Genomic DNA, 27,412 nt, shown 5'->3' with positions numbered 1-27,412 from the left:
ACTCCTAATCTCAGAGCCATGGGTTCAAGCCCCACATTGGGCAAAAGATTCCTGCATTGCAGTGGGTTGGACTGGATAATCCTCAAGGTCCCTTCCAGCTCTATGATTCTATGACTTAAAGGTAAAGAGGCCCCTGACCATTAGGTCCAGTCGTGACCAACTCTGGGGTTGCGGTGCTCATCTCGCTTTATTGGCCGAGGGAGCCGGCGTACAGCTTCCAGGTCATGTGGCCAGCATGATTAAGCCGCTTCTGAAGAACCAGAGCAGTGCATGGAAACGCCATTTACTTTCCCGCCAGAGCAGTACCTATTTATCTACTAGCACTTTGACGTGCTTTCGAACTGCTAGGTTGGCAGGAGCAGGGACCGAGCAACGGGAGCTCACCCCGTCGCGGGGATTCAAACCGCCGACTTTCTGATTGGCAAGTCCTAGGCTCTGTGGTTTAACCCACAGCGCCACCCGTGTCCCTTATTCTATGACTTACCTCCCAATAATTTACTCCTACCAATAGGGAACCTACGTAAAGACTCTATAATTGGCTCTTGGACATCCCATAAGGGAAAAGGGCAGATTTTGTTTACAACAGAGGGGAAGCACTTTGCAAAAGCAGCTCCTCTGGGGGCAAATTAAAATAAGGTTTGTGGGTTCCCTACCTCTGCAGTAGAAAAGGTGGGCTGGATCTGGAGATCTGGAGAAAGAGCTCTGATCTGTCTGCAGGACTGCAGAGCTAAAAACAGTGATTTTCTTCCTTGAGGCATAAGTGCCTCTTCCCTCTCCCCTCTATGCCCTTTTATTCTGGGTTGATGGAATTATATGGATTTCTACTACCTAATAAACTAGAAGACAAAATAAAATACTTAACTTTGGGCAGGGACAGAGAGGGTGAAGGTGGTAACACCCACTTTTGCCTCTGGCTCCACCCACCACTGGTATGTGGCCCTCAGAAGGCTGCCCAAAGGGGAATGCGGCCCTCGGGCTGGCAAACAGTACCCCACTATGATTTATAGGATTGCTCCAGTTTATGATTAAAGCATATTCGTGCCCTACAGTGCAATCCTATACGTGTCTATCTTGATGTATGTCTTGCTGAGTTCAATGGGGCTTATTCCCAGGTAACTAAGAGAGGCTCACAGTCTGTTTGTGTGTGTGTGTGATTTATTGTAGAATTAGGCAAATTAAGGCTATCGATGGCTATTAGCTGTTGACAGTTAAAAATGCAAAGTCTATGTAAAGAGGGAGTTTGCCTCTAAATCCCAGGTGCTGTGAGACAAACCATCCTGGAAAGTCATTGCCTTGTCACACTCTGCTTATGCTGTTAAGTGTATGGATGGCGAACAGACCTCCCTGCTTCTTTGATTGCAGTCAAGAAAGCGGAAAAGTCTATCCACCACCAAAAGGCTTCTTTAATAGTTTTTTTTCATTAAAAAAAATAATTTTTTGAAAATCAATAAAAAAAATTGTTAAAGGAGAGACTGGATGGCAGATAAACTGCTTTCTTGACTGGGATCTCTTTTAGCTGATTTTAATGTTGTATTTTAAAAATTATTGAAGTCCTTTGTCTGCCCTGCCCTGGACTTGTTAGAGATATACCGTAAGTTGTGTGTGTGTTTGTAGAGACCTTTGGTCTAACCCAAGACAACAAAGGATAATAATAATAATAATAATAATAATAATAATAATAATAATATCCCTGTTGCTTTGGGATAGGCCAAAGGTCTCTTCAAGCGCCAAATCAATCTTTTATTTCATTTTATTTAGTCAATTTATATCCTGCCCTTCCTCCTGAATGAGCCCATGGTAGTAGCAATTATCGTTACTGTTACTATAATGATTATAATAATTACTGTTACTATAATTTGGTCCTATGCCAAAGGCCAAGACTGTGTGTTCAAGTATTTCCTCAGCACATGACAGAAGCTGCACAATGAGGGATTTACCTCTGGGGAGGGAATGCCACAGTTTGGGGGCTACCACAGAGAAAGCCCTTCTCTCGGACCTTCCCCTACTTTCCTCCTCGAACATCTGAGGGCAAGGGAACTCCCAAGAAGGCCCTTTTCTCCCCAGGGGTGGTCTGTGGGGAGTGAGCCAACCTTTCAGATACTCAGATTACATTAAGCAATGTGATGCCTATTTCAAGATAGTTTGGTGGCTTGTTTTGTTTTTAACTTGCCTGGCTAGTGTGCCTTTACAACAATTTTAAAGAGGCAAAGCTTTTCAGGACAGTCAGACAGTGGCGTAGCGTGGGGGGTGCAGGGGGGGGGGCCGGCCGCACCGGCCACAACATCTGGGGGTTAGGGTTAGGGGGCGCAAATCCACGGGTTAGGGGGCGCAAATCCATGGGTTAGGGGGCGCAAATCCACGGGTTAGGGGGCACAAATCCACGGGTTAGGGGGCGCAAATTACTTGCCTTCCCCCGGGTGCTGACAACCCACGCTACGCCACTGCAGTCAGAGGCAAGAAACCTGGATTCCTCCCAGCTGATAGGGGCCAAGAGAGCCCATAAAAGACAATTTGCCCTTTGGCGGTTCCACCCTTCCCCTCACTGAGGTCACTCCTGACCCTGATATGATCTGCCCCGCTTGCCGCCCCTCACTGACCAGGCACGGAGGTGCCCAGGGCCACGAAGACCACGGCTGTGACAGAGTCTTTGAGGCCGATGGTGCAGCCAAAGTGAGCGGCCAGGTCTCCGGTGAGGGCGGTGAGGACTCCGATGAGGCAGATGGAGACGAAGAAGCAGGCCCAGCCGCACCAGTATTCGGTTGGCGGCACAAAGGCAAACAGAACTTTCCAGAAAACCGTCAGGAAGTGCATGATGTAGTCGAAGCAAGAGGGGAGGCGCTCCTCGCCAGAGTCGTCGTCCTCGTCGTCACCTGGAGGGAGGGAGCACAGAGAGACACCTTAAATTAATAGGGATGCCACCAGTCAACCTTAGCCAATCTCCCCACAGCGCCTAGTCTTTCTTCTAGCCTCCCTTTTGCTTACCTCATGTGAGTGTAGGGAGCGGGGAGGCAATTAAGGAAATTCCAATGGGGCAACAAAATCTCTTATGGTGGTGGGGAGAGCAGGCCCAGCAACAGTGGCTAGCCAACTTAGACAATTGCCGAGGGCCCCAGGGGCCAGGTGTGGGGGCCCTTGGGGGCCTGACCCAGCTGCACTGCCATTTATCATCTTCCCTGCCAGACCCATGGATGCTTTTCAGCGGCCGGTGGCTGTGCCGCTTTCACATGAGAGCCAAGCTCTACTCCCATCCCAAGTGGCTCGCTGCCATTTTAAGTTACCCAAAGGTCCCATCAAACCCATACATTTAAAGCTCATGGCTTCTCCCAAAGAATCCCAGGAACTGTAGCTTGTTAAGCTTCCTGAGAATTGTTAAAGGTAAGGTAAAGGGACCCCTGACCACTAGGTCCAGTCATGGCCAACTCTGGGGTTGTGGCGCTCATCTCGCTTTACTGGTACAGCTTCCAGGTCATGTGGCCAGCATGACTAAGCCGCTTCTGGCGAACCAGAGCAGCGCACAGAAACGCCGTTTACTTTCCCGCCAGAGCGGTACCTATTTATCTACTTGCACTTTGACGTGGTTTCAAATTGCTAGGTTGGCAGGAGCAGGGACCGAGCAACGGGAGCTCACCCCGTCACGGGGATTCGAACCGCCGACCTGATCGGCAAGTCCTAGGCTCTGTGGTTTAACCCACAGCGCCACCCGCGTCCCTTGAGAATTGTTAGGAATACCTTAAAAAATAATAATCACAAAGTGGCATGGGGGTGGGGAGAACTGAATTTTAAGAATGAAAAAGAAAAGAGTAGCTGGGAGAAAACAAAATTGACAGCTTCACCCATCCCTGTCATGTAACTGCATTTTCTTGCATTCACCCCATGGCCCCTCTAGTGGGTTGTCTCTTCCACTGTGGAATATTTAAACCAGAAGTTCCTTGGGGCAGAGACCTGCTGTCTTTCCCCCCTTTTCTTATTTTTCTCATCAAAGTGCCTCTCACAGGGATGAGGCTACGTCTGAGCGTGTTGTGGCTGGTGACTGGAAGCATCTGTCTGTGGTGTTCAGAAGTTGGCTACACCCTCTGTCCCAACATTCCTACCTACGGTATACCCCTCTGAAAAGGTCCACCTTCTTTCTTACCAGCACTGACGGTTACGGCACTAACAAACTGCTCCCTCCAGCTACTGCTGCCGACGACGAGGGCCAAGTTGGTCTTCTTTATTAATTTGTCCACAGTGCTCTGGAAAAGAGGGGTGTGGGGAGGTGAGAACTTTAAGTGGGCAGAAGGGGCTAGTCCCTATGGATCTTCTCCCCCATGCCCACCCCTTTCCACCACCACCAGTATTGCTATCCTCCTCCTCTTGGCTCTTCAGCACCCGTGGTCAGGGATGGCGTGGGAAATGTCATTGCATCTTTGGGCATCCTGCCATCTGCCTAACCAGCCATGATGACAAGGGCACTGGAGCAAAAGGTGGCGTGAGAAACCGGGAGACAGATTCAAAGGAAGCAAATCTGTTTTTAATAAAGAACCAAGACGGACGTTTGCCCATCTCAGAAATCAATTTGTTATTATTAACTTATCTATTCAAAGAGAGGGAATTCCAAAAGGCAAGTAAAGTGCCACGATACCAAAGGCACAATTCTTACATTGTGTGGAATGGACATCCAGACAAGGTGATATCTGCAGGAAGCCCTCACCTGCAGAGGGCAGTGATCCATTGAGTGCATAAGGATGAGATGATAACTGACACAGGGACACCTCAATAACAGATTGTGAAAAACAGATAAGGCTTGGAGGCTGAACAAGAAGCGAGGGCACTTTGTAGGCGGCAGATTCACATTTGGCAGGGTTGGATGTTTTGTGGTGGCCCAAAAGTCCATGGCAGGGGTCGAGCGGGTGAGGAAACAGAAATGTTTAAACTTCAGCTCCTTATTCTGGGGGATTCTCAGTCTCGGTTGATGGGCCAGGAGCTGGTTCCTGATTTGGTTCCTTATTCAAAAGCCCACGGGTTCTCTCAAGACAGCCTTTTTATTAAGCATTCATCTGGTTTGCTTGCTCAGTGGCCAGACTATGTCCGGTCTTTGCTGAGCGTTTGTTCTGATTTGTTAATGGGGTAGTTATACGACAATGGGCATCCACCTTGCTATATTCTGATTTGCTTGCGGAATGTTTAAACATCTTCCTGTTAGTCATTCGTTCATCCCACACTTTTCATCGCATTTCTCTGTCACTTTCCAAACTGCAAATAGTCTTGTTTGTTTAAAAAAATCATTGGATGGGGGAAATTGGAGGTTGGCACACTAGGACAAATGGGGCACTGCCCCACCAAGTTCAGTCCACCCACACTTGTCTATCTCTTTACTTACAATCAGTCCAAGGGATGGCATTTGCTGGCAGCTTCCTCCTCCTTAGTCTCAGTGTTTGTAGAACTCAGCAGGGAGGAGGTGGATGGGGGCAAAGCTAGAATTATTTGGTTCTGCCTGTCATTGGCTCTGGCGCCACCTACTGGTGGGCTTCCTGTCTTCCACCCAACCAGTCCCAATGGGCACCAGTCACCACTAGGAGGGGTCTGTGGATGCTGAGGTGTGAGGAGGAGGATTGTGACTGAAATGTCTTTCTTGCTAGGGAGTGCCAGGTGAGAGAGTGTCTTCTTACCTTGAATTCGTAAGATTCCTCAATAACAACTTCAAGTTTGGTGTTCTCTCCAAGGCTAGGACACCCCATCTTGGCAATTGCTTCCTCTTCTCCGTTAGGCAGGCGGTTTTCATTGGAGTCACCTGGGGTGAGATTGGGGAGAAAACGGGCACATAGGGAGAGGCTGGAATCCCAACATCCCCTCTCTGCCAGCCTCCAGAAACCTCTTTCCAACTCTCTAACCTCCTCCGTCACCCACCGTCCTCAGTCCCCTTCCCAGTTGCCTCAATCCAACTCCTTAATGGCCCAAGGTTGCCTGCTTTCCTAACAATTTGGCCCCTCTGCCTTTCAAACAGCAGCCCAGCATGCAGAAAGCGAAGCTTCTATTATCACTTTATCTCCCTTTCATGAAAACCATCACCTGCTAAACTTCTACCAGCCAGCCTACTGTTTAAAAGCTGGGGAAGAGAGGTAGGAAAAGAACTTGGCCATCTCTCTTTGTGCTCCCCTCCTTTTATTTTTTTAAAAAAGCAAAGATCATAGAACCCCAGAGGCAAAGCCTTTTCCCCACCAATTCGGCAAGTCGGTTAAATGTTGCTCTTGGACTTGAAACAACCGAGACGACTCTGAGACATCATCCTGCAATCGTTTGAGCGTCACCCAAAAAGAGGACACAGTTTTGCATTAATTAGGACTGTGCTAATGTCAACTGTGTGCACGCCATACATTGAAAGCACATGACTTACCGCTAAGAGTCCTGGGAACTGGAGCTTGGTGCTGGGAAATGCAGCTCTGTGGGGAGTAAACTACAGTTCCCAGGATTATTCGGGGGATGACAACAACAGTGCATTCTAAATCTATGATGTGGACAACTTCTCTCTCTACTGAGGGTTCCTTGTCTTTAAACTTACCTTCACAACCCTACAAATAAAGGGCTCCTCTAGTACCATGTCTTCCTTACGTCTTTCTGCCATAAGCTCAGAGGAAGGGAACCTCCTTCAGCCTGAGGGCCGCATTCCCTCCTAGGCAACTTTCCAGGGGCCACAAGCCAGTGGTGGGTGGGGCCACAGGCAAAAGTGGGCAGAGCAATGAATGTGAACCTGACCTTTGTACAGCAAGCTTACAAGACCTGGAGGACCACATTTGCACACACACCCCAAGTCCGAGGTTCCTCATCCCTGTTGTAGCCCACCCCACATCCCACTCTGCCCCTCAGGTATCATAGGAAGTCTCTCCTGCAAATCATATTATTATTATTTATTCAATTTCTAGGCCACCCTTCATCCAAGGATCACAGGGCAGTTTACAATATAACAACACAAAAATACATCACATAATACAAACTAAAACAACAATAACAACACACACATACCGGGTTTATCCACTTTTTCCTTACCATGCCGTGGACCTGTGTCCAGCAGTTCTGGTGGCCCCAGCTCCAGGTGGAAGTTCTTGTTTTTCTCGTACTCCTCATCGTCAATAATTTTAATTTCGATGTATCTCCTGGGGACGAGGAAGAAAATACAGTAATGGGTTCTTTGGAGCAGGCAGACCAATACAGGAAACAATCTTCCCAAGGTACTGCCCTGCTCCCCCCCCCCCCCCCCGTCCTGGGACTGGCCTTGGCCTTGCTCATAGCCCAGCAAATGGAAATTTAGTAAGCCCATACTTCTTTGGCACGGAAGTGACACAACAGGGAAAGCACTCCTTGGCTTAATATCGGCATAGCAGGCAGCCATGAAAAGTCACATAGCAGAGGCCGGTGCTTTAGGGCGAATGAGGCATTGCCTCGCCAACCTCAAATTGCTGCCAGCCAGCCAGCCCTGGCCTGCCTGCCCTCTTCCTTGCACCCAGTCCAGTGGATGGCCCTGCCTGGCAGCTTCGTCTTCTGTAGTCTCAGCGTTGCCCCTTGTAGAAATCAGCAGGGAGAAAGAGGAGGATGGGGACAAACTTAGAATTATTTGGCTACTTCTGCCATTGGCTCTGGTGCCACCTACTGGTGGGCTCCCTCACTTCTGCCCTAACAGCATTAATGGGCCCCAGCAACCACTGGTCAATTATGTTAAGAGAGAGGGAGGAAAGCTTGGACCACCCCCACCCAAATCTTAGCTCCAGATCTGGGTGTGCAGAACTCACACCCAGGCCCTGCCTGTCATCTGTTCAGGCTCCACCTGCCATTGGGGCCCCTGTCTTCTGCCCCAGAACCGGCCCCCTCCGCACAGAGAAGCGGGGCCAGCAGGGAGAAGCCAGCAACCCTCTCCATAGCCATCTCCTGCTCCTTCGAGTTCATCTCTGCTTATGCATGACCCCATGGCTTCGCTCTCGCCAAGCTGTGGCACAACGCACACACATGCACACACTCCGGGTACGCTAAGCCGAGTCTGGCAGCCGGAGCCTCGCTTGATGCCATCTGCTTTTAGTTCCCTAATTACAAACACAAAGAGATGGTTTGGTACTAATGGGATGGGAATATATGTGGGTACGTCAACGCTATAGGGCTGCCAAGGGGGTGGAAGCCAAGCCACCCTTTAGGCTCTTAAGATTCAGGTCTCGCTGACACGGAGACATATCCCCAAACTCTGCCGCATTTGTGTCAGAACAACAAATCTGATCAAATGCATGCCACAGCTATATTTTCTAGCGGTACGTAAGTACAGAAGAGCAGTTGTTTTTTGCTGGGCTGTCTTAACCTCTTGCCTTCCCAAGATCCTCAGTAACAGATTTGCTGAAGTTCCCTTCAGTGACAGGTGCTGTCGCCCTTGCGATCATGTTGAGCTTGAAACAGCCTCGTGTCTGTTTCTCTACTGTAGATTTTATTAAGGGGATAGAGAACACATAATTTATCCTCTTATGAGCTGGTTTCCTGGCTCGATCCTTAGAGGCGCTTCTGAGTATCTTCCTTCAGGGGGTCTCATAAATCCATCACTTGAACAGGTGGCAATATAGCAAAATGTTGTAATATCTCTGGAACGGCTATGCTTGTTAGTTCCACATGTCACCTTTATTCTTCTGAGGCTGTGGCTTTGTATATAGATATAGATATAGATATAGATATAGATATAGATATAGATATAGATATAGATATAGATAGATATAGATGATATAGATAGAGCATTTTCTTTAATGCTCAGTTGACTGATACCTCAAAAACTTGAGGTAAAGTTGCCACCTCCTTTACAGGGATGGCTCCTGCATTTTTTACAGAAGCTGTCTGTCACACGTAAACTAAGCAGGTCTACCAGTAATTCTTACTCTAATGAAACAGGCATGTGGAGAGTCTTGGCCCTCCGGATGTTGCTGAACTACAACTCCTGTCATTGCTGGGGCTGATGGGAGTTGTGGTTCAGTAACACCTGGAGGGCCCAAACTTTATGTGGAATAAAAACTTTGCCTGCTTCCATTTCTGTGAGTGAGGCTGTCATGAAAAGACGGAAAAGCCATACCCTTTAAAACTAATAGGACAAATGGCATGTGCTTTTGAGAAAGCGAGGGAGAGGGAGGGAGGGAGGGAGAGTGCTTGTAGAGCGGGGTAGCTTTTTCAGCCCAGGGGCCGTATTCCATTCTGGACAACTTTCCAAGGGCCACATGTTAGTGGTGGGTGGAGCCAAGGGCAAAAGTGGGCGAAGCAGCGAATGTCAATGTTATCTTTTTATAGGAGGCTAGTTTCCACACATACACTCACAGACGCCTCTCTCTATTCTCCATCCAGACAAGCAAGAAGCATTCTTGCAGAGTTCAAGGACACATCCCAATCAGACAAAAACACTCAAGGATGTGGGGTGCAAAGGGGTCAGGGAAGGGTGTATTTTAGGGACAGATTCAAGGGCCAGAGAGAGGCCTCAAGGGCTTGTGGTTCCACATCCCCATTTTGAAGAGCAACTGCCGTGAGGTAATTTCTACCCGCTTTCCTCTGGAAGAAACGTTGCTCTCCGCTAGTTCACATAGGAGCACATAAATGCGCATCCCATAAATTTTCACTCACACTCACTTTTGTCTGCCACCACCCTCCCCTCACACACACAAACTCCTGCATGTTCCTCTCTACTGGCACACAGCACCCATTTTTATCTGCTCGCACTTGCACCATTTCCGTCGCACGTCGGCTTACGGCCTGCCAGCCGCTCGCCCCCACGCACGGGTGCTTTCACGCTCCCTCCCGCGTGTGCCGTGGGCCAAACGTCCCGCTCCTTCCCCCCGCCACCCCACTTTCCCCTTCTCGTGCAATTAGGTCAGAGCCTGTCAAATTGGGAGCTGGAGGTTGCTGCAGCACAGCTTGACGGGTGAAAGATTAAGATTTCAAGAAATTAATTCCATGTGTCTGACGGAGCCGGAGGGATGCTGGGGGTGAGTGGTGGTGTTGGTTGGAGGCTGGCGACAAGGCAGCCGAGCAGCAATTATGAGGAGATAATTTTCTGAGATGGATGTGTGAGCACAGGATGCTGCCTGCTCCTGAGGGATGGAGCCTGGGACCTCCTGCCACTCATAGCAAACGTCCTTAAGAAAGAGTCTTCTACTGAGTCGGACCACTGGTTCATCTAGCTCAGAACTGCCTGCACTGACTGGCAGTGGCTCTCCAAGGTTTCAGACAGGAAGTGTCTCTCAGGACTAGCTGGGGATGCCAGGGGTTGAACCCTGGGACCTTCTTCTGTGTGCAAAGCAGAAGCTCTAGCATCAAACTATGGAGCCCTTCCCCGCCATCCAACTTTTTCTGATGCAAAACCGGGACCTACGCCTTCCAGGAGGCGCACCCAGGAAAGTCACGTGACCCGCACCTTGCTCTTGCTGTGAAAAAAATGCACTTTTTCGGGGTGAGAGTGCATAAGATCGTGGCACTCAAAATGGCCGACGAGATCTTGCATGAAAAAAGACCCTTTTACCCCAGGACACTTGGAAGGTGGGTTATCCAGGTTAGCAGGCTCAGATCGCAGGTGACAGGAAAAGACTGTTGTCTACTCAAGACCTCGAGGATTAGCTGCCAGTTAAAGCAGGCATCACAGGCCGAGAGAGAGAGGGGGAAAGGGAGAGAGACTAAAGAATAAAGGCAGCACCTCATTTTCAAAAGAGCATTTCAGATGCTCTACCACTGACCTATGGCAGTGTGTGCCTTTCTTTCTTGTCTTTCTTTCATGTTGCACCATGAAGGAAGTTGCATCATGAAGGAAGGGTGCCCCTGAGCATGTACAGAGCACCTTTATCAGGCTTTGCCACTCCTGCCCCAGCACCAGCCTCCTCCCATGCCTTTTAACATAAACCTGGTATGTGCAACAGACGTTCAACATGCTATTCCCATTTCTTAAATCAGGGTGGGGAATCTGCTGTCCTCCAGGTGTGGTTGGACCAGCCAGCATGCCCAGGCACGGATGATGAGATTTGTAATCTATCAACATCTGGGGGTCCTCAGGCTCCACACCCTTAAAAAATATAAATCTGTTTCCCATTTCTTAGCTCTAGCCAAGCAACGCTCCGCAGCTGAATTTCTGCTTGCGTCAAACCACTGTATCAGGAGCTAGAGGAGAATGGGTTGGGGGGGTTGGGAAGAGGGAAATGAGCTGTGTTGACATTTTCCAGAGGGGAGGTGTGATGGGAGGAACGGGGAAAGCAATCTCTGACTGCCACTTAGCTACTAGGGCTGCCATAGCTCAACAATTTTGAGGTCTTCATAAAAAAAAGCTCAACAACTTTATTTTTGAAATATGGCAGCCCTATACTAGACTAGTTTCAAGGTGCCGGTACTGGGCTGCAGAGCCCTAGCTATACATGTTAACAAATCACTAACATTCATTGGACTCCAGTCAAGGCTCAATTTTGCTCGATAACAACCCAGAGGAATAGGAAATAAAACTTACACCATTAAAACAACAATAACAGCCACAAATTACTGAATAGCCAGGATACCTAAAAGATCGTTTTGCCCAAGGCCAGTGCAATATATTTTGCCACCTGAGGCAAACTGCAAAATGGTGCTTCCCGGCTAGGGAAGAAAGGGTGAACGAAGATCTACATCAGGAAAAGGGTGAGGGGATAAATCCACCTTCCCCCAATGGTTGAAGTGGGAATCAAAGGCTGCCGTGGTTGGGGAGGGGGCTGAATCATGCCGGGTGGGTGCAGAGGGCAGCCCCCACCATTTCCTCCTTAGGGACGGGAGGAAGCCAAGCAGCACCTCCTTTTCATTGAAAGGCTGCTGTAGAGGCGGCATGGCTGCAGAGGAGGAGGCAGATTTGGCCTCTGAGGAGTTTGCCACATCCGTCACTGCCACTGCTACAGAGGCAATTGGTGAGGAATTCCTTGAAGGCCCTCTCTCCTGCTCCTGTGGATCCCGTGGCCTGAGGCAGTCACCTCACCTTGCCTCATGGGTGAACCGGCCCTGTTCTCACACATTACTGTATTTTTCACTCAATAAGACACACTTTTCCCCTCCTAAAAAGTAAGGAAAAATGTATGTGCGTCTTATGGAGTGAATGCAGGCTGCGCAGCTATCCCTGAAGCCAGGAGAGCAAGAGGGATCGATGCACACCGATCACTCTCGCTCTCCTGGCTTCAGGGATAGCCACGCGAAGCCTCTTCAGGGCAACGGGAGGAAAAACGGAGCCCCTTCCATTTCTCCTCCCACTTTGCTGGAGAGGGAGAGAATATTTTTTTCCTTGTTCTCCTCCTCTAAAACTAGGTGCGGCTTATGGTCAGGTGCGTCTTATAGAGCGAAAAATACGGTATATACCCAATCAGTCACTGTGTCTTGTGGGAGAAGGCATCCTACAGATGGCATCCTATCAGGAGGACCATTCCATACAGTGGAGTGGGGCTTTTAGTGTGGCGGCACCTACCCACTTGTGATTCCTGGCAGCCTCCCCATAGCCATCATGGTTAACCAGCCATTGGTAGACTCATGCTCTATTATTCCTCCCTCCCCCATCCTCTTTAAAAGCCATCCAATTTGGTGGCCCTCTTGTGTGGGTCACAGCATCCCTGCTCATGTTTTCAGTACACAGTGCCCACACAAACCTTTTCAAAGACAAAAACAAACCGCCTTCCCTGGTCTCTTACATGGTCTCATCATTCTGGAACTCCACTTTGCCGGCTACCTCCTCATAGTCCTCTCCGGCCTTAGCGGTCCCCTCAATGGTGCGGAAGGGGATGGCCACTCTCCCGCGTGCCCCCGAGGTCCTCAGCACCTTGATGCGCACAGCCCCCACGCTCTCGCTCACACGCATGGAGGCCCCGTCAAAGGTGAAGATGCCGGCATGGTCGTCGTCGAAGATCGTGACAGTGGCCATCTTAGAAGGCCCGAGGCATGCTTTGGGAGGAGGCTCAGGGCCCGGTTCGGCCCAGGCTGCCCGCACGTTACTGAGGTGGACATAGAAATACTCATCTTCCTCAAAAATGTCATCATCAATGATTCCGACCCGCACTTCCTTGTGGGTTTCCCCCGGCTTGAAGAGCAAGGTGCCCTCCGCAAACTCGTAGTCAGAGCCAGCGTTGGCCGTCCCGTCCTCCGTGCGGAAATCCACCCTCAATGTGACGCAGGCTGGGTCCCCTCCCCGCCGGGCCACAGTCAGCACCACCGAGCCGCAGTTCTCGAAGCACTGGTAATGTGCTGGCTCAAAGCCAACTTTGGTCACGGACTCGTCTTCTTCCGCACGCACCTCCTGCATGCTAATGGCTTTGCGGGCCTGGTCCGCCGCGTGTTTCTTGAGGATATTCCCTGCTCCGATCATCATGCGTGTGGCCTGGATGCGGTAGAAAGCCCGGCTCTTCTGCTGTTGGACTAGCACGTGATAGTTGGCCATCTCGATAAGCTGCTCCATGTCCTTTTCTGGATGTTTCTGCTTGAGGTCCCTCAAGGTGCGGGCCATATCCCTGCGAGCTTCATCATCCTGGTCCTTCCCTGCTTCCACAAGACCTTCGGATCCTTCCTTTAGCGAGTTGTCCATCTCCATGTCCAACTTTGGATAGCCAGTATCACCCTCAGTCTCAATGATCAGGCCTCGGGCCTTGTCCGCTCGGTATTTCTTGTGGACGTATTTGTAGAAGAGGAGCCTTCTGTCAGCCACCCAAGCCTGGAGCACACAGAGTGGGAAGAAGAGGAAGGTGAGGAGCCCTTCCCACAATTCCACTATGCCGGGAGAAAACCAGGCCAGGATGAGGTATAGCCAGATATAGGCGAAGATGCTCCAGGCGGCGGTGACAAAGAAGACCCGCAAGTGTTTGATGCGCCGTACCTCACCCTCAGGGACCACATGGATGCAGACGGCGATAATGACAAACATATTGAAGGCTGCGCTGCCGACAATGGTGCTGGGCCCCATGTCTCCTGCGGTGAAGCCGTGGCCCACAATCTCAATGATGGAGAGCAGGATCTCAGGGGCTGAGGAACCCAATGCCATCAGGGTCAAGTTGGAGACGGTCTCATTCCAGATGCGGATGGTGGTGGTGGTGGTCTCCCCGTTGGGCTTCTTGATGGTGATCTCTTTCTCCTGTGAGGTGATGACTTCTATGGAGGCCATGAAGCGGTCGGCAATGATGGACATGCCCAGGAACATGTAGATCAGAGCCACAAAGTAAACAATGGCCCTTGCCACCTTGTCCCCCACAGAGGGGTTCTGTGGGAACCACACTGGCAAGATCACACCTTCTTGGCACTCCGTGGCCTCTTGGCACTTGGCGGTGTGGTTGCCGCCGTCCGGGGACGCTGTCTCAACGCCGTGCGTGCCGCCATGGCCACCCACCGTCGCCAGCGGTGAAGGGAGGAACAAGGCCAGCAGCAAGGCTGAAGCCTTCAGTTGAGAAAGGAGTGACATGGCGAGGAAGACGATACCTGTAAGGTAGGGCAGAGAGTGTTAGTGAAATAATAATAATAATAATAATAATAATAATAATAATAATAATAATACTCCGTCCATCTGGCTGGGTTGCCTCAGCCACTTTGAGCAGCTTCCAACACATAGAAAAACATAATAAATCATCAAATACAGGGCTGCCTTCAGATGTATTCTAAAACTTGTATAGTTATTTATCTCCTTGACATCTGATGGGAGGGTGTTCCACAGGGTGGACACCACTACCGAGAAGGCCCTCTGCCTGGTCCCCTGTAACCTCACTTCTTACAGTGAGGGAACTGCCAGAAGGCCCTCGGACCTAGACCTCAGTGTCCTGGCTTAATGATATGGGATGGAGACACTCATTCAGGTATACAGGGCTGACCCAAGGCCGTTTAGGGTTTTAAAGGTCAGCACCAACACTATGACTTGTGCTCAGAGCCAGTGTATTGCTGGCATTGACTAGACAAGATAATGAAGGTTCGGACTTGGTGGCAGAAGCAGAGTGCATGTATCAGGAACTCAAAGAAGAGACAGAAATAAAAAAATTATGTACATAAATTAGATTAACCATGCTTTTATTTTGTCCACAGAGTTTATGGGAATCTGGAGTCCATTGCTGTCAGTCTAAAAGCACAGGGCCCTGTTTTGGTACTAGGATATTCCAGAAACGTTGTCACTTCTGTGTCCCAAGCTTCTCACTTCCAGAATTCTGGGCTAACATGTTTCCAAAAGGAGCTCTCTCTGTCCTCCCCATCACTTCCTTGTTCACTCCTTTTCTGCAAGAGGGGAGACAGCAACATCCCTTTCCCTCCCCCCTTCCCACGTACACCACCGCCTACTGATGCTGAAAAATAGATTCCAGCCCCAGCCCCAAGAATAGAATTGCAGGAGCTATTATATGCCTTTTCCTGTAGACACCCGTCCGCACCGATGACACAGAGCACAACCACGCCTTTGTTCCCTCATTCATCAATCCAGAATAACTACCAATCCCTGTTGGAATACGTGCAGTCGCTAACGCGGATTTAAACCCCATAAACATTTGGTGAAAGGAAGGAGGGAGGGTCAGCCTTTCACTACCCTACTTCTCATGAGCTTCCGCAATTCCAGTTTTCTGATGTAAGGCATATGGGTGTAAGAAAGGGCTGCCTGCCAAAGGCCCATTTCCTCCAGCATCCCATTCTCCCAATGCCCAGCCAGATGCCCTCATGGGGTTCCCCAAAGCAGGACTGAGCAGAAGAACACTTTCGCCCCCCACTTGTGCTTCACAGCTAGCATTTCGCTGCCTGAGGCGAAACAGAAGATGCCACCAGCCCCACTGTTGCTGCTGCCCCTCTGCTGAAGCCTCGCTTTCCAGGGTTGCGTAGCAGCAGCAACAGCTTCTGGCAAGACATTCTGGAACCCTTCTGAATTCTGTGAAATCTTGTGAGATCTCACTGGAAGCCCCCAGCACTGCTTTCCCTCGCTTGCCTGGTGGTTGGTGAGCGAGATGCCCTTGAGAGCACTGCCCCGTGAGATTCCACCGCCTGAGGCAACTGCCTCAAGTCTGCCCCATGGGACAGCCCTGCTCACAACAACTGGTCTCCAGATTCACACTGCCTCCAAAACCGGAGGGAGAACTTAGCCATTGTGGCTAGTAGTCACCAATAGACTTGTCCTCCATGAATTTCTCTCATCCTCTTTCTACAAAGAAAGGTTTAGGATTTTTTAGTTTCAAGGAAACAGGCGCTTAAAAGGTGACATGGCGGAGGTTTATAAAATTATGCGTTGCGTGGAGAAAGCGGCTAGAGAAAAGTTGTTCTCCCTCTCTTGACGCAAAAATCAGGTACTCTGAATGTGGGACAAAGAAAGTCCTTCAACACAGCACAGAGTTAAATTACGGAACCGTACCCTCCAACATCCCGGTGAGGCAAATCGGGACACGACCTCGATGGGGCCTTGGCTCTCTCCCTTGGGGTCCACCATTCCCTGCCCTGCACCATCCTGGTGATACGCACCTTTGCCTCCCACTGCCACTGGCCGCCCACCGCCACCCATCTGCCAGCACAGTGCTTCTGGAAGTACGGGATCCAAAACAGCACATGCCAGGATGGAATCAGAAGCTGGGGCGGCTTCTGTAATTCCGGCATGTCCCACTTAAAACAGGATAGTTGCACGGCATGTGGAACTCACGCCCACAAGAGGCACCAGCATGGATGGCTTGAAAAGAGGGTTGGGCAGCTTTGTGGAAGAAAAAGCTCTCTCTCAATGGCCACTAACCCTGACCGTTATGCTCTGCTCAGCTGGAGGCAGTAATGTAGGGGTAGGCAACCTAAGGTCCGAGGGCCGGATGCGGCCCAATTGCCTTCTCAATCCGGCCTGCGGACGGTCCGAGAATCAGCGTGTTTTTATATGAGTAGAATGTGTGCTTTTATTTAAAATGCATCTCTGGGTTGTTTGTGGGGCGTAGGAATTTGTTCATATTTTTTTTCAATGGTCTGAGGGACAGTGGACTGGCTCACGGCTGAAAAAGGCTGCTGACCTCTGCAGTAATGCTTCTGAGTACCAATTTGTGGAAGGCGCAGGAAGGCAGAGTGCTCTGGTGCTTGGACCCTGCTTGGAGGCTTCTCACGGGCATCTGGTTGGCCGCTGTGAGAAAAGGATGGTGGACTATGTTATTATGTGGCCCTTGCTACTTCTTGTTGTTTACCTATGAGAGGTTTATAAAATGAAGCTGCTGGGTTTGGAGAGTGGCTGGGGAGTTTTTGTTATTCTCTCAGCATACTGGACCAAGCTGGGGCAACAGGGGGCATCATAATCCCAGTGAAATTGATTGATTGGGCAAGAGATTCAGGGCAGACACAAGAAAGCACTTTTTCACACGGTGCGTAATTGACTTACACCACTCACTCTGGCTTAGAAAGCTTTAAAAGCAGATTAGATGGGCCTCCGCCTCGGCCGTTTGAATGTGTTTTTAAACAAACCTTATGGTTTCGCTCTTCCACTGCAGTTTTACGCTGAGCCATAAATTGTTTCAATTCTGTGCTGTTATTTATACTAGTTTTGTTTTAATTATTAGGGTGTTGGCGGTGTTTCTTTAATTATGCTTATTTCACTTCGTGAACAGCCTTAAGGAATCTTCCTGACGGCTGGCTGTAGAAATTTAAGAAAGAATTACTACAACTACTCTTCTGCCTTTGCTAGAAAGCTTTGTGCTGTTAATTCCTCTTGATTTGATTTTTGTGCTTTGCATTTAAAAAGAAAAGTGTTATGTTTGTTTCCCTTTATAGACAGCTTAGATAATAAAATAGCTGGCCATATTATTCTTTTTTTAAGAATTGTTGGCCTGTATCCAACTAAACCATATTTAGAGCAAACCCATTGAAATGAATAGAACTCGTGTAGTCATGTCTATTGTTTTCAATAGGTATGCTCTTAGTAGGACTAATATTTGATATATTCCATTATTACTGCTGCTACTATTTCTACGTACAAACCATAGGTTTGTTGATGGCTTCTGCATGGCTGCCTAGAATGGCTGTGTTTGAAGACTAGATGCCCCAAATTCCGGCCTACGGGAAATAAACAGTACAGTATAGGAATGAGCAGTTGCCTTCTCACCCAGCTTGTGAGCTTTATTAGGAAGCACCCAGCTCGCCCCAGCAGGAAAACAGACAGACCTTTGGTCTGATCCAGCACAGCTTCCCTTATTAGCCACGATAGTTAGCAATGGCACCTCCACGCCCAGAGGCAGTCTACCTCTGAATATCAGTTCCTGAGGTAAAAACACTGAGGTGAGGTTTGTCGTCTTCAGGTCCTGGCTGAGAACTGAGTATTCAGCGGCCACAAAACAGTGAATGTCTATTGAGAGCATAAACAGAAAACTGGGTGGGTGTGGGGAGAAGGGGGTGTTGGAATGGAGTATCCAGGAGAGGGCACGGCTGTCTGATTGGAATGGAGTATCCTGGGAGAAGGCACAGCAGGCTGAAACCCCGGGCAGGAGCACTCCACATTACGTTTTGTTCCGTTTGTGGGTCCCGCTGGCATCTGACTGGCCCCTGAGGGGAACCAAGATGATGGGCTACATGAACTGTTGGTCTGAGCTGTTCTTACATCCCTAGAAGTCCCTGGTCTGCCTTTCCAGCACCATGTTGGGAGCAACATTTGCTTTATAGTTCCCTAAGACTCGCCGTTGTTTTTGCTGCAAGAGGCTAAGGCTGTGTGTACGCACTCCCATTTGCGACCATTGGCTTCCACCACTGGTTTAGGAAGCGGCATACACATGACATTACCCAAAATCCATATCCCTCCTGCCGTTGCTTATGAAAGAGTACACTTCGAAGCATTCCCCTACCCCAAACCATCTTCGATACAAATTGAGAAAAAGGAACGAGCTAGCTGCAATTTTTATTTTTATTTTTAGCCAATAATATTTACACAGCCTAACACAGCTACCGTTCTGGAGATGGTTTTTTTTATTTTTAATGTTGTTTGCGCATCCCCGCAGATGTGATTTTCGGATTTCAGACTCCTTTCCTGAGTCTTGAGAACTTAAGCGGTGGGGGCAGTTTGCCTCTGGTGCACAAGCTCTTAAATGCGTTCACACTGACGCAAAATGCCAACACACTCTTTCCTTCCCTCCACCTCTCCCCTCCCCATAACAGCAGAGACACAGAATGCATTTCAGCTCCATAATAAGTGTGACCAGAACCAGATTAAGTATTCCATTTAAATTCTTAATGTGTTCCATTCTGTGTACTATGTGTGTGTGTTTCAAAGGAAATTATGATGGGCCCGTTTGCTAATGCATTCCGTTTCAGAAGCCGGCACCAGATAAGAGGCTGTTGCAGTGTCAATAAGCACCTTTTCATTTGGACTTTGAGACTGTTGAATGCTGCTCATTAGGTATGGAAAGTGGAAGAGAGAAATCAAAACCGGCATTGTAAAAATCAAGCGTCGCCGGGTCGTAAGTCTGCAGGCTTGTTACTTTTTAACTTGATGGCTGTGTGGTGCCAGGTGCCGGGATGCTTTAGGAATACTAAATATTATTATTATTATTATTATTCTGATTATCCAGCCTTTGGGCTGATTATATTTGATTTCTAGTTGTGGGAAATGGACTCTTGGGAGATCAACCAGTTTCTGGACCCATTCCCAGCTAAGGAAGAGGAGAGAGATCTGAGTGATCCTTTCCCAAAGCTATGGAGGATGAGGATAGAGGAAGGAAATACCCGACAGGGGTTCAGCGGGGGGCTGGCCCATTGAGGCAAATGGAGCACTGCCCCATCAAACAGAGAGCCAGTGTGGTGTGGTGGCGAGAGTGTGGGACTAAGACCTCGGAGACCAGGGTTAAAATCCCAACTTGGCCATGAAGCTCGCTCAGTGACCTTGGGATATCTCAGCCTAACCTACCTCACAGGGTTATGGTGAGAATAAAATGTGAAGTGAGAAAACCATGTATGAGCGCCTTGTAGGGAAGGTAGGATACAAATTTATTAAGCAGACAAACAAATGAACTTCTCAGTCTGAGCTCGGCCAGCCCTTCACCTGCCTGCATTCTTATTTACATCTGACTGTTCTCATCCAACAAATGAGAAATTGAGAGAACTGAAATCGACAGAGCCTTCCATCCCGAGTTACAATAACCCTGAAAAGAGGTAGGCAGTACAGTGGTACCTCGGTTTACGAACTTAATCCGTTCTGGAAGTCCGTTCTTAAACCAAAACTGTTCTTAAACCGAGGCGTGCTTTCCCTAATGAGGCCTCTTGCCACCGGTGCCCTTCCACCGTTCGGATTCCATTCTTAGACCGAGGTAAAGTTCTCAAACCGGGACACTACTTCCGGTTTTGCAGAGTTCGTAAACCGAATTGTTCGTAAGCAGGGCTGTTCTTAAACCGAGGTACCACTGTACTATTGTTTTCCCCCTGCTTCCTGACACAGTGCAGGTGTTGGCAGCTGGGAGAATAAGGTCACCTAGTGAATTCGTGGCGAGATTCGAACCAGGGATTTTCTTTCATCACTTGCCCTCCTAGCCACTTGCTCTCCCACTGATGAATTCTGCAGAGGGGGATTGTTGAATCCAAGGGCGGAGGGGCATCTTTGATTAGGGAAGGGCTGTAGCTAAGCGGAAAAGCATTCACTTTGCATGCAGAAGGTTCAGTCCCTGGTATCTCCAGGAAAGTTGGTAAAGGCTCCCAGTCTGAAACCCTGGAGAGCCACTGCCAGTCAGAGTAGACAACACTGAGCTAGATGGACCAATGTTCTGATTCAGTATAAAGCAACTTTGCGTGTTCCTATGATTAGATCAGGAGAAGAGGAAAGGCAGGGAATTTCCTTCTGCAGATGTAACTCACCCCCCCCCCAGCTCAGGAAGGCTTCTGCACAGCTCCTGTGCAAGTCAGAGGAGCTGTGTGGGACCTTAAAGCAGGAGGCAGCAGGGGAGCTTGCATCCCCTGCCATGGGATCCTTCCTTCTTTCCCATTGTCTCAGTGTCTCATCCCTCCTCCCTCCTATACGTCTCTGTCCTAAATCGGTCCCTGTGCCCATTTGGCTGGGCAATCTGGCATTGTAATCCCTGCCATTAATCCACCGCTGCTTTCTGTGCTGGGTTGTGCATGGGGGGGGCACCGAGGACGGGTGATCCCCCATTATTCCCCTTCTGCTTGCCCTCTCCCTGGAGGGGTCGGCCAGGGCCAGCCTGTCCTCCTCTCTTTCTCCCAGCAGAGGTTACGGCTCTGTAGAAAATACTATACGTGATGCAAACACAGTGTGCTTTCCTCACACCGACCTTCTGGTTTTAAGGTGGTAAAGCCTTGCTTGCTCCTCTAGCCTCCGATTCTCCAAACACAGACCCGTTTTGGGAAAATGCATCCGATAGCTGCTTGCTGGGGCTTCCCATGGCATTGTATGCGCAGCAAAACGCACATGTGGTCTCTTTATCAGTGGTGCAGTGAGCATTTAGTTTCCTGCACGGCTCATAGTAGGGAAGTAGCCAAGTGTGAACTGGTCAGATCAGGAGAGGAAAGTGGTAGCTAGGGCTCTCTCATGCGATGCGAAAGATAGTGGCATTAATTGCACATGCATTTGTGCGGAGGGAGGAGCGCATGATCCCAGGCAATGTCCCGAAGCAAAAAAAGAGCAGGCAGGCAGGTGAAAGGCTACTGAAAGCGGGCAGCCCACAGCCTGCGAAAAACGTCCATTGTGGATGAGAATATATTCAATAGACGGCGAACCAGATGCACATGGAAGGGGCACATTTGCCAGGCAAAGGCAAGCAAGCAGGCAAGATGACACACAGATTATGTGAAGGAGCTCGACATGCGCCTCTCTGCGCAGCTGACGCATGGGCGCAAAGGGCAGTATTTCTACAAATCAGGAAAAACAAAACTGATGGATATGTCAGCCTGGAAATTGCACCCTGGGCTTCCGAAATTGCACCCTGGGCCCCCACTGTAGGAACTGGTAATGTTTCTGAATGCCAGTTGCCGGAAATGGCAGGAGGGGAGTTTCCCATTAGGGCTTCCAGTTCACCACTCTGAGAACAGGATGCCGGACTGAATGAGCCCCTATGTACATCCTTCATCTTACAAGGCTCAGGCCTTGCGGGGCAAAGATGAGCAGGTACTTTACGGTCTCCTTTTATAGTTCCAGCACTGGAATCGGGCCCAGAGGCCAAGCTGTGGAGCAGCTGCCTTATCCCAAGTCAAACCATTGATCCACCTCGCTCAGTCTTGCTGCTCTCCAGGGTTTCAGGTACAGGACATTCCCCGCCCCACCTGGAGTTGCCAGAGATTGAATTTGGCACCCTCTGCATGCAGAGCAGTTGCTCTGCCACCGAGCTCCCTCGTTTTCTTAGAATGGCAATGGTGCCCACCTGAGAGGTGCAGGAACTGAGTTCCGGCTGGAAAAAGCCCTGCCCGTATAGAAAGTTGCAGCCTGGGCAGGATGTGACAAAGGCGTTTGCCCTGGGTTTGAGGTGGCACGTATCCAAGTAGGCTTTTCCATTTCCTTCTGCTTATAATGTCCTCTCTCTGTGTGTATGTGTGTAGTAATGTGTTTGCCATCACCTCCTCCACAGCGTTAAGGGGCCAACCCTAAGCAGGTGCCAGCTCCCATCCGAGTTCACTGGCAGCAGCAACTGGCACTGCCAAGGGGGCATGAGCAGGCAATGCTGTGCCAGGCCTTGGCTCTAGGAGGACATCCCAAGAATCCCCTGGGGGAGGCGGGGAAAGCGACATATGCCCAGGGCTCCTTGGCAGAACAGGGGCACCCTGGCAGGAGGAGCTACCCGCTGGGATGCAGCCAGTCAAGTTGTGTCTGTCCAGCACCAGGCTGTGTGGGGCCTGCCCCCAAGACACCTGTGGCAACCAGAGCAACCAGCCGTGTCCTCTGTTTGCAAGCCCTTTTGACCTCTCGCCATTTCATGTGCCTTTTTCCGCTTGCAATTATTTCTGCCTTGAACAATTCAGACTCTGCTGGACCCTCTCTTATATGCGTGGCCCTCTGAAACCTCCTCGGCACGTTTGCACACTCACACCCAACCAAATTCCCTTTCTGCACGGGTTCGTGCCTGTCCCTAGAAAACTGCAATACACCAAGCCACCAAGTTGGTCCATCTAGGCCAGTACTGTTCACACTGACTGGCAGCATCTTTCCAGGATTTCAGGCATGGGTCCCTCCCTGCAGATGACACTGGGGATTGAACATGGAACCTTCTTCTGTGTGCAAAGCAGATGCTGGCATGCTGTACCATGGAGCCTTTCCCCAGAATTGTGCCACATTTAAGATGCAAGTAAAAACATCAGCGTTCCATGAGCACCAGACCCTGTTGTGATCGCTCTGCAAGGCGATTCCCAGCAAAAAACTTAAAGCGTTTTAAAAGTCTTTGCACAGCCTGACCTCATGCATGTTGGGGGGGGGGAGAGACCCCTCGAGTGTGCATGCTGCTGCCGCTCAGCACAAGACTCAGCGGATGCCCTCGTGCAAGGCGGTGCAAATGTGCCCAGGCTGGTGCCAGGCTAGGCACCCACGTGCTTCCCTCCTCACCCCACCCCCACCCCCCAATTTCTGCCTTGGTGCAGTTCCTGTTGCTGGTTTCCCATTGATTTGAAGGCAGGAGCCACCCTCCTCCCCCTGCAACCTCTTTTCACACGGAGTGGATGGGGAGGAGGAAAAGGAAGTGTGTGGAGGCGGGCAGGGGGGGAGGGAATCCCCCTGGTTAAATCCTTGGCACTGGCAGTCCCAGCCAGGAGCCAAGATTCAGCCGGGGCTCTCTGTTTCTTGTTGTGTTTGTGTTAAAAGTGATTCCTGGACAGCGGTGGGTGGTGGGGAAAAGAGGTATGGGAGAGAATCAGCAATGAGATGAGCCGAGAAATCTGCACTCTGTCTGTGTTTGGGGGAAAAGTGGAGGGGGGATTTGACTGGGATCACTGAACCTTAAAACTTCTCTGCATATGTATGTGTGTGTTACAGTTAAAATGCATGGGGTGTATTCTCACCAAGTCTGGGGAGGTACAAAGCTGGGACATAGCGGGAGAGACCTCTTGGTCCTTGAGCCGAAAATACTCCTCCCTCCTTTTAACCATCCCGGATTTCTATTATTATTATTATTATTATTATTATTATTATTATTATTATTATTATTTTGTCCTCCCCCAGTTTTCTCTGATCCCATCCCCACTTCCCCAAACGACCAGCCACCCATTCCCTTCCCAGACACTATAATACTCACAAGCAAATGGACACCACTAACTTAGGTCCATAGGTTCCGCTGGGTCTACTCTAAGTAGAGCTCAATTGGCTACAATCTCCCTGCCTTGTTCTCTGCCTCCCTCCCCAACACACCGTGTCTGAACCCAATCCTTCTCAGATCAAACATCTTAGGAATGCATGTTTGCCCCACAAAGCCCACCTCTACCCAGGGGGGGGGGGGCACACAACATGACATATTTTTGGGGCACATATAGACAGATGTTTTAAAAATACCCCCCGCCCCGCAAAAAACAAACAAACCCATTCTATTGCCACATTTAACTTTTTTATATATAAAGATGGGACTGGGCGAGAAAACCTCTGCAGAATTCATTGCAGAAAATAATCACAATTCCTTACTTCCTAAATTGCATCCACCTCGCAAGGGGACCCCCCCTCCCTCCCGCTCTAATACCCCAGCCCAGGTATTTTCTCCCCCACTTCCCTCCGCCCCACAGCTCCTCACCTGGTTGTCCGAAGGTCTTTACAGCCAAAGGCAGAAGTCAATCGGATGGGAGGGGGCGACTCCTTGCCCCCTCCTCCCTTCAGATCCGTGCAGATCCACCAGCCGGGCGGGGGGGGGCAGGTGTCTATGTTGGGGGAGAGGCTGGGACGGAGAGCTGACTTGTCGCCTTCAATCACTTGTCCATGTTGCAAGCGAGCGGGTGTCTCCCGCTCCCCTCTCCTCCTCTGTGCCCCCCCCCAGCCTGCTCTGCCCCTTTTGCTTACAAAGCAAGAGCGGATCTATTAGACCAGGCTGGGGGGGGGCGCGCCGCCAATGTGAGGCTTTGGGGTGCCAGCAAAACAGCTCTCTCTTCGCCCCCCCTTCTTCCCTAGCAGATTCCCCCGGTCCCTGGCACGGAGAAGATGCTCAGCTTATGCGACCAGCATCCTCCTCCTCCTCCTCCTCCTCTTTGCTCCACCCTGGAGAGAGTCTTGGTGGGGCGGGCGGAGTGGTGGGGTGGGGGGGGGAGCGGAGAGGACCGCGCGCAGCTTCTGCAATGGAGCAGTGGGGGGGGGGGGAGAGATGTCGCTGCTCCAAAAAAACCCTGCTGTCTTTTTCTTCTTCTTCCCCGGATCATCTTCCCCTTTCTCCTCCTCCCGCTTCCCACCACGGATCCCACCAGGGTACCAAATCCTCTCCATCAAACCCACAGACACCAGAAGGGACCATATTGGCAGCATCCATCAGCCAGCCCGATCGATTTTGTCCTGGGAGGGCCGGTTGTTTGGGGATGCAGATCACAGCCAGGCGGGTGGCGGGGGGGGGAGAGAGAGATAAGCAAGGAAAATCTGGCTGGTGTGGGTGCGAGGAGGCTAGAAGGGGCTTCCTAGGGGGAGTGAAGGATGTCCTAGAGGTTTCCTCCCACCCTAATGATAAGATCCCATTTCTACTCCATCACTCTTTGCCTCCCCTTTGGGGCAGAGCTGTAACTCCATGCTGGAGCATCTGCTCGGCGTGCAGAAGGCTCTCAGGTTCGGTCCCCCGGCACCTGCAGGTAGGGATGGGGATGTCTGCCGTCTGAAATCCTGGAGAGGGCCGTAGCTCAGCGGTGGAGCATCTGCTCTGCATGCAGAGAGGTCCCTGGTTCGATTCCCCGGCATCTGCAGGTAGGAAAGAGATTCCTGCCTCGAACCCAGGGGAGCCGCTGCCAGCCAGTGTTGACAACACTGAGCTACATGCGTCGGGATCCTGTGTTCCGAGGTGGTTTCTGTGTTCCCATCGCTTACCAACAGGATCCTACTTGCTCCCCCACCGGGACCAACTGTGAGATCCTGCGGGGGGTGGGGTACATTTACAGGGAAGTAACTCACCCCCTCTTATTGAAGCCCAGTCGCCTGAGGCGGTGGGGGAGACCCTAATCCCCTCCCCAAAAACCTAATCCCTCCCAATTCTCCAGGAACGAGAAACCTAATTCTCCCCACACAGCCCCAAATCTGATGCGATCTTTCCAGTGTTCAGTAAGGAAGTCCGTGTACCATCCTCAACTCCAATGACCAAGAGAGAACTGTAATCCACCATCCAAGAATGACCCAGTCATCTATAAGAAATGCTCTAAATCCCCTCCCCTGGCTAAAAAGGACTTTAGTTCCCCAGGGGACTCCCAGGAAAATCCTAATTCCTCCCCAGCTGCCGTTCTTCTTTCCAGATTTTGCTGGACTCCAGCTCCCATCAAGACCAGCATCTGGGAGATCACAGGTTCCCCATTTCTGACACACAGGAAAACGCAATTTCTTACACCCCGCCCCAGATATGCACTCTCCTCCCTCCCTCCCAGTCCCTTTCTTCTCCCAGTCCCTTTCTTCTCCCTTCGCACCCGCCCGCCCCGGCCTGGCCCCAAGATTGCACAGCAATATATAAAAGCTGGAGGAAGGCTGGCTAATCCGTGCCTGGTCGAGAATCACCACCCCAAAGATAAGGGATTTCACCACAAAGCAGAAAAGCCCAGCAACTCAGTGGTGATGGTGGTCGTAAAAGCAGGGGCGCCAGCGGAACTCCCTGCCACTGCCAATCCTCTCCGCTTCCAGCAGGAGGCGCTGCAGGGCGAGAGCGTCTTTTTTGAAGCGCAGAAATGTGGGGTGCTTTTTTCCTCCCGCTTTTTGGAAGAAGGGCGGGGCTGTGGGGTCGCAGAGCAGAGAGGAAAGGGCACTCAATAAACACCCAGCCCAATAAGCAGAGCAGTTCCAGCGTCTGCCGCCAGGAAGCGCTATGCAGGACAGGTCCTCCCATCTCTCTCTCTGCCTCCGCCCGTTCGGCTGCCTGGCTGGCTCTGTATTCTGGGCACGCGGTGTTATTCCTCTGGCTGCGGTCCCTTACTTTCTGCTGGCTCCCTCGGCCAAGATGTGGGGGCTGGAAGGAAGAAAGGGAAAGGGGTGGCGCTGGTGTCAGCTGCGTCCTGAACTGCTCCCTGTCCCTTCGCCTACAGGAGCTTTCCTTCTTCTGCTAACCCCTGCCCAGTTTGCAGAGCTGCAAACGTCTCCGCTCCTCCAGTAGATATCTTTATTCAAAAACCTGCAGGTTATTACAGAGCACAAAAGTGTGTGTCTGTGTGTGTGTGTTTTGCTGGAACAACTTGAGTGGGAAGAAGGAATTCCCCTACTCAAAGCAGCGGGGACTGCTACTTATCTGTCTGATCTAGGGGAGGAAGAGAAGGAGGGGAGGCGGGTTTCCCCAGGATCCCCCACTTCAGCAGTCAGGTAGAGAAAGGGAAATAGCTGTCAGCTGGTAAATTTGGGGAA

The 27,412-nt window shown here is 50.5% G+C and overlaps 1 protein-coding gene across 4 annotated transcripts in view; it reads right to left on the bottom strand.

Moving 5' to 3' along the window:
- LOC309520404 (sodium/calcium exchanger 1-like) overlaps nucleotides 1-25,771 on the bottom strand; it is a 31,410-nt gene extending 5,639 nt beyond the window's left edge. The window contains exons 1-6 of one of the 4 annotated variants that reach the window (XM_082202110.1): nucleotides 24,639-25,771; nucleotides 12,669-14,439; nucleotides 7,024-7,130; nucleotides 5,649-5,770; nucleotides 4,133-4,232; nucleotides 2,598-2,870 (exon numbers count right to left, since the gene is read on the bottom strand). In XM_082202110.1, the coding sequence (XP_082058236.1) occupies nucleotides 2,598-2,870; nucleotides 4,133-4,232; nucleotides 5,649-5,770; nucleotides 7,024-7,130; nucleotides 12,669-14,422 (2,356 nt within the window). In that variant the 5' untranslated portion in view covers nucleotides 14,423-14,439; nucleotides 24,639-25,771. Of the gene's footprint in view, nucleotides 1-2,597; nucleotides 2,871-4,132; nucleotides 4,233-5,648; nucleotides 5,771-7,023; nucleotides 7,131-9,615; nucleotides 10,328-12,668; nucleotides 14,440-15,011; nucleotides 15,787-24,638 lie in introns of those variants that run through there. The other 3 variants (XM_082202111.1, XM_082202109.1, XM_082202112.1) reach the window with 3 other exon arrangements.
- Nucleotides 25,772-27,412: the final 1,641 nt, after the last annotated feature.

The sequence above is a fragment of the Podarcis vaucheri genome (assembly GCF_965113315.1).
Source record: "Podarcis vaucheri genome assembly, chromosome: 16".
Taxonomy (NCBI): domain Eukaryota; kingdom Metazoa; phylum Chordata; class Lepidosauria; order Squamata; family Lacertidae; genus Podarcis; species Podarcis vaucheri.
This window is presented reverse-complemented; position numbering and strand designations above follow the sequence as displayed.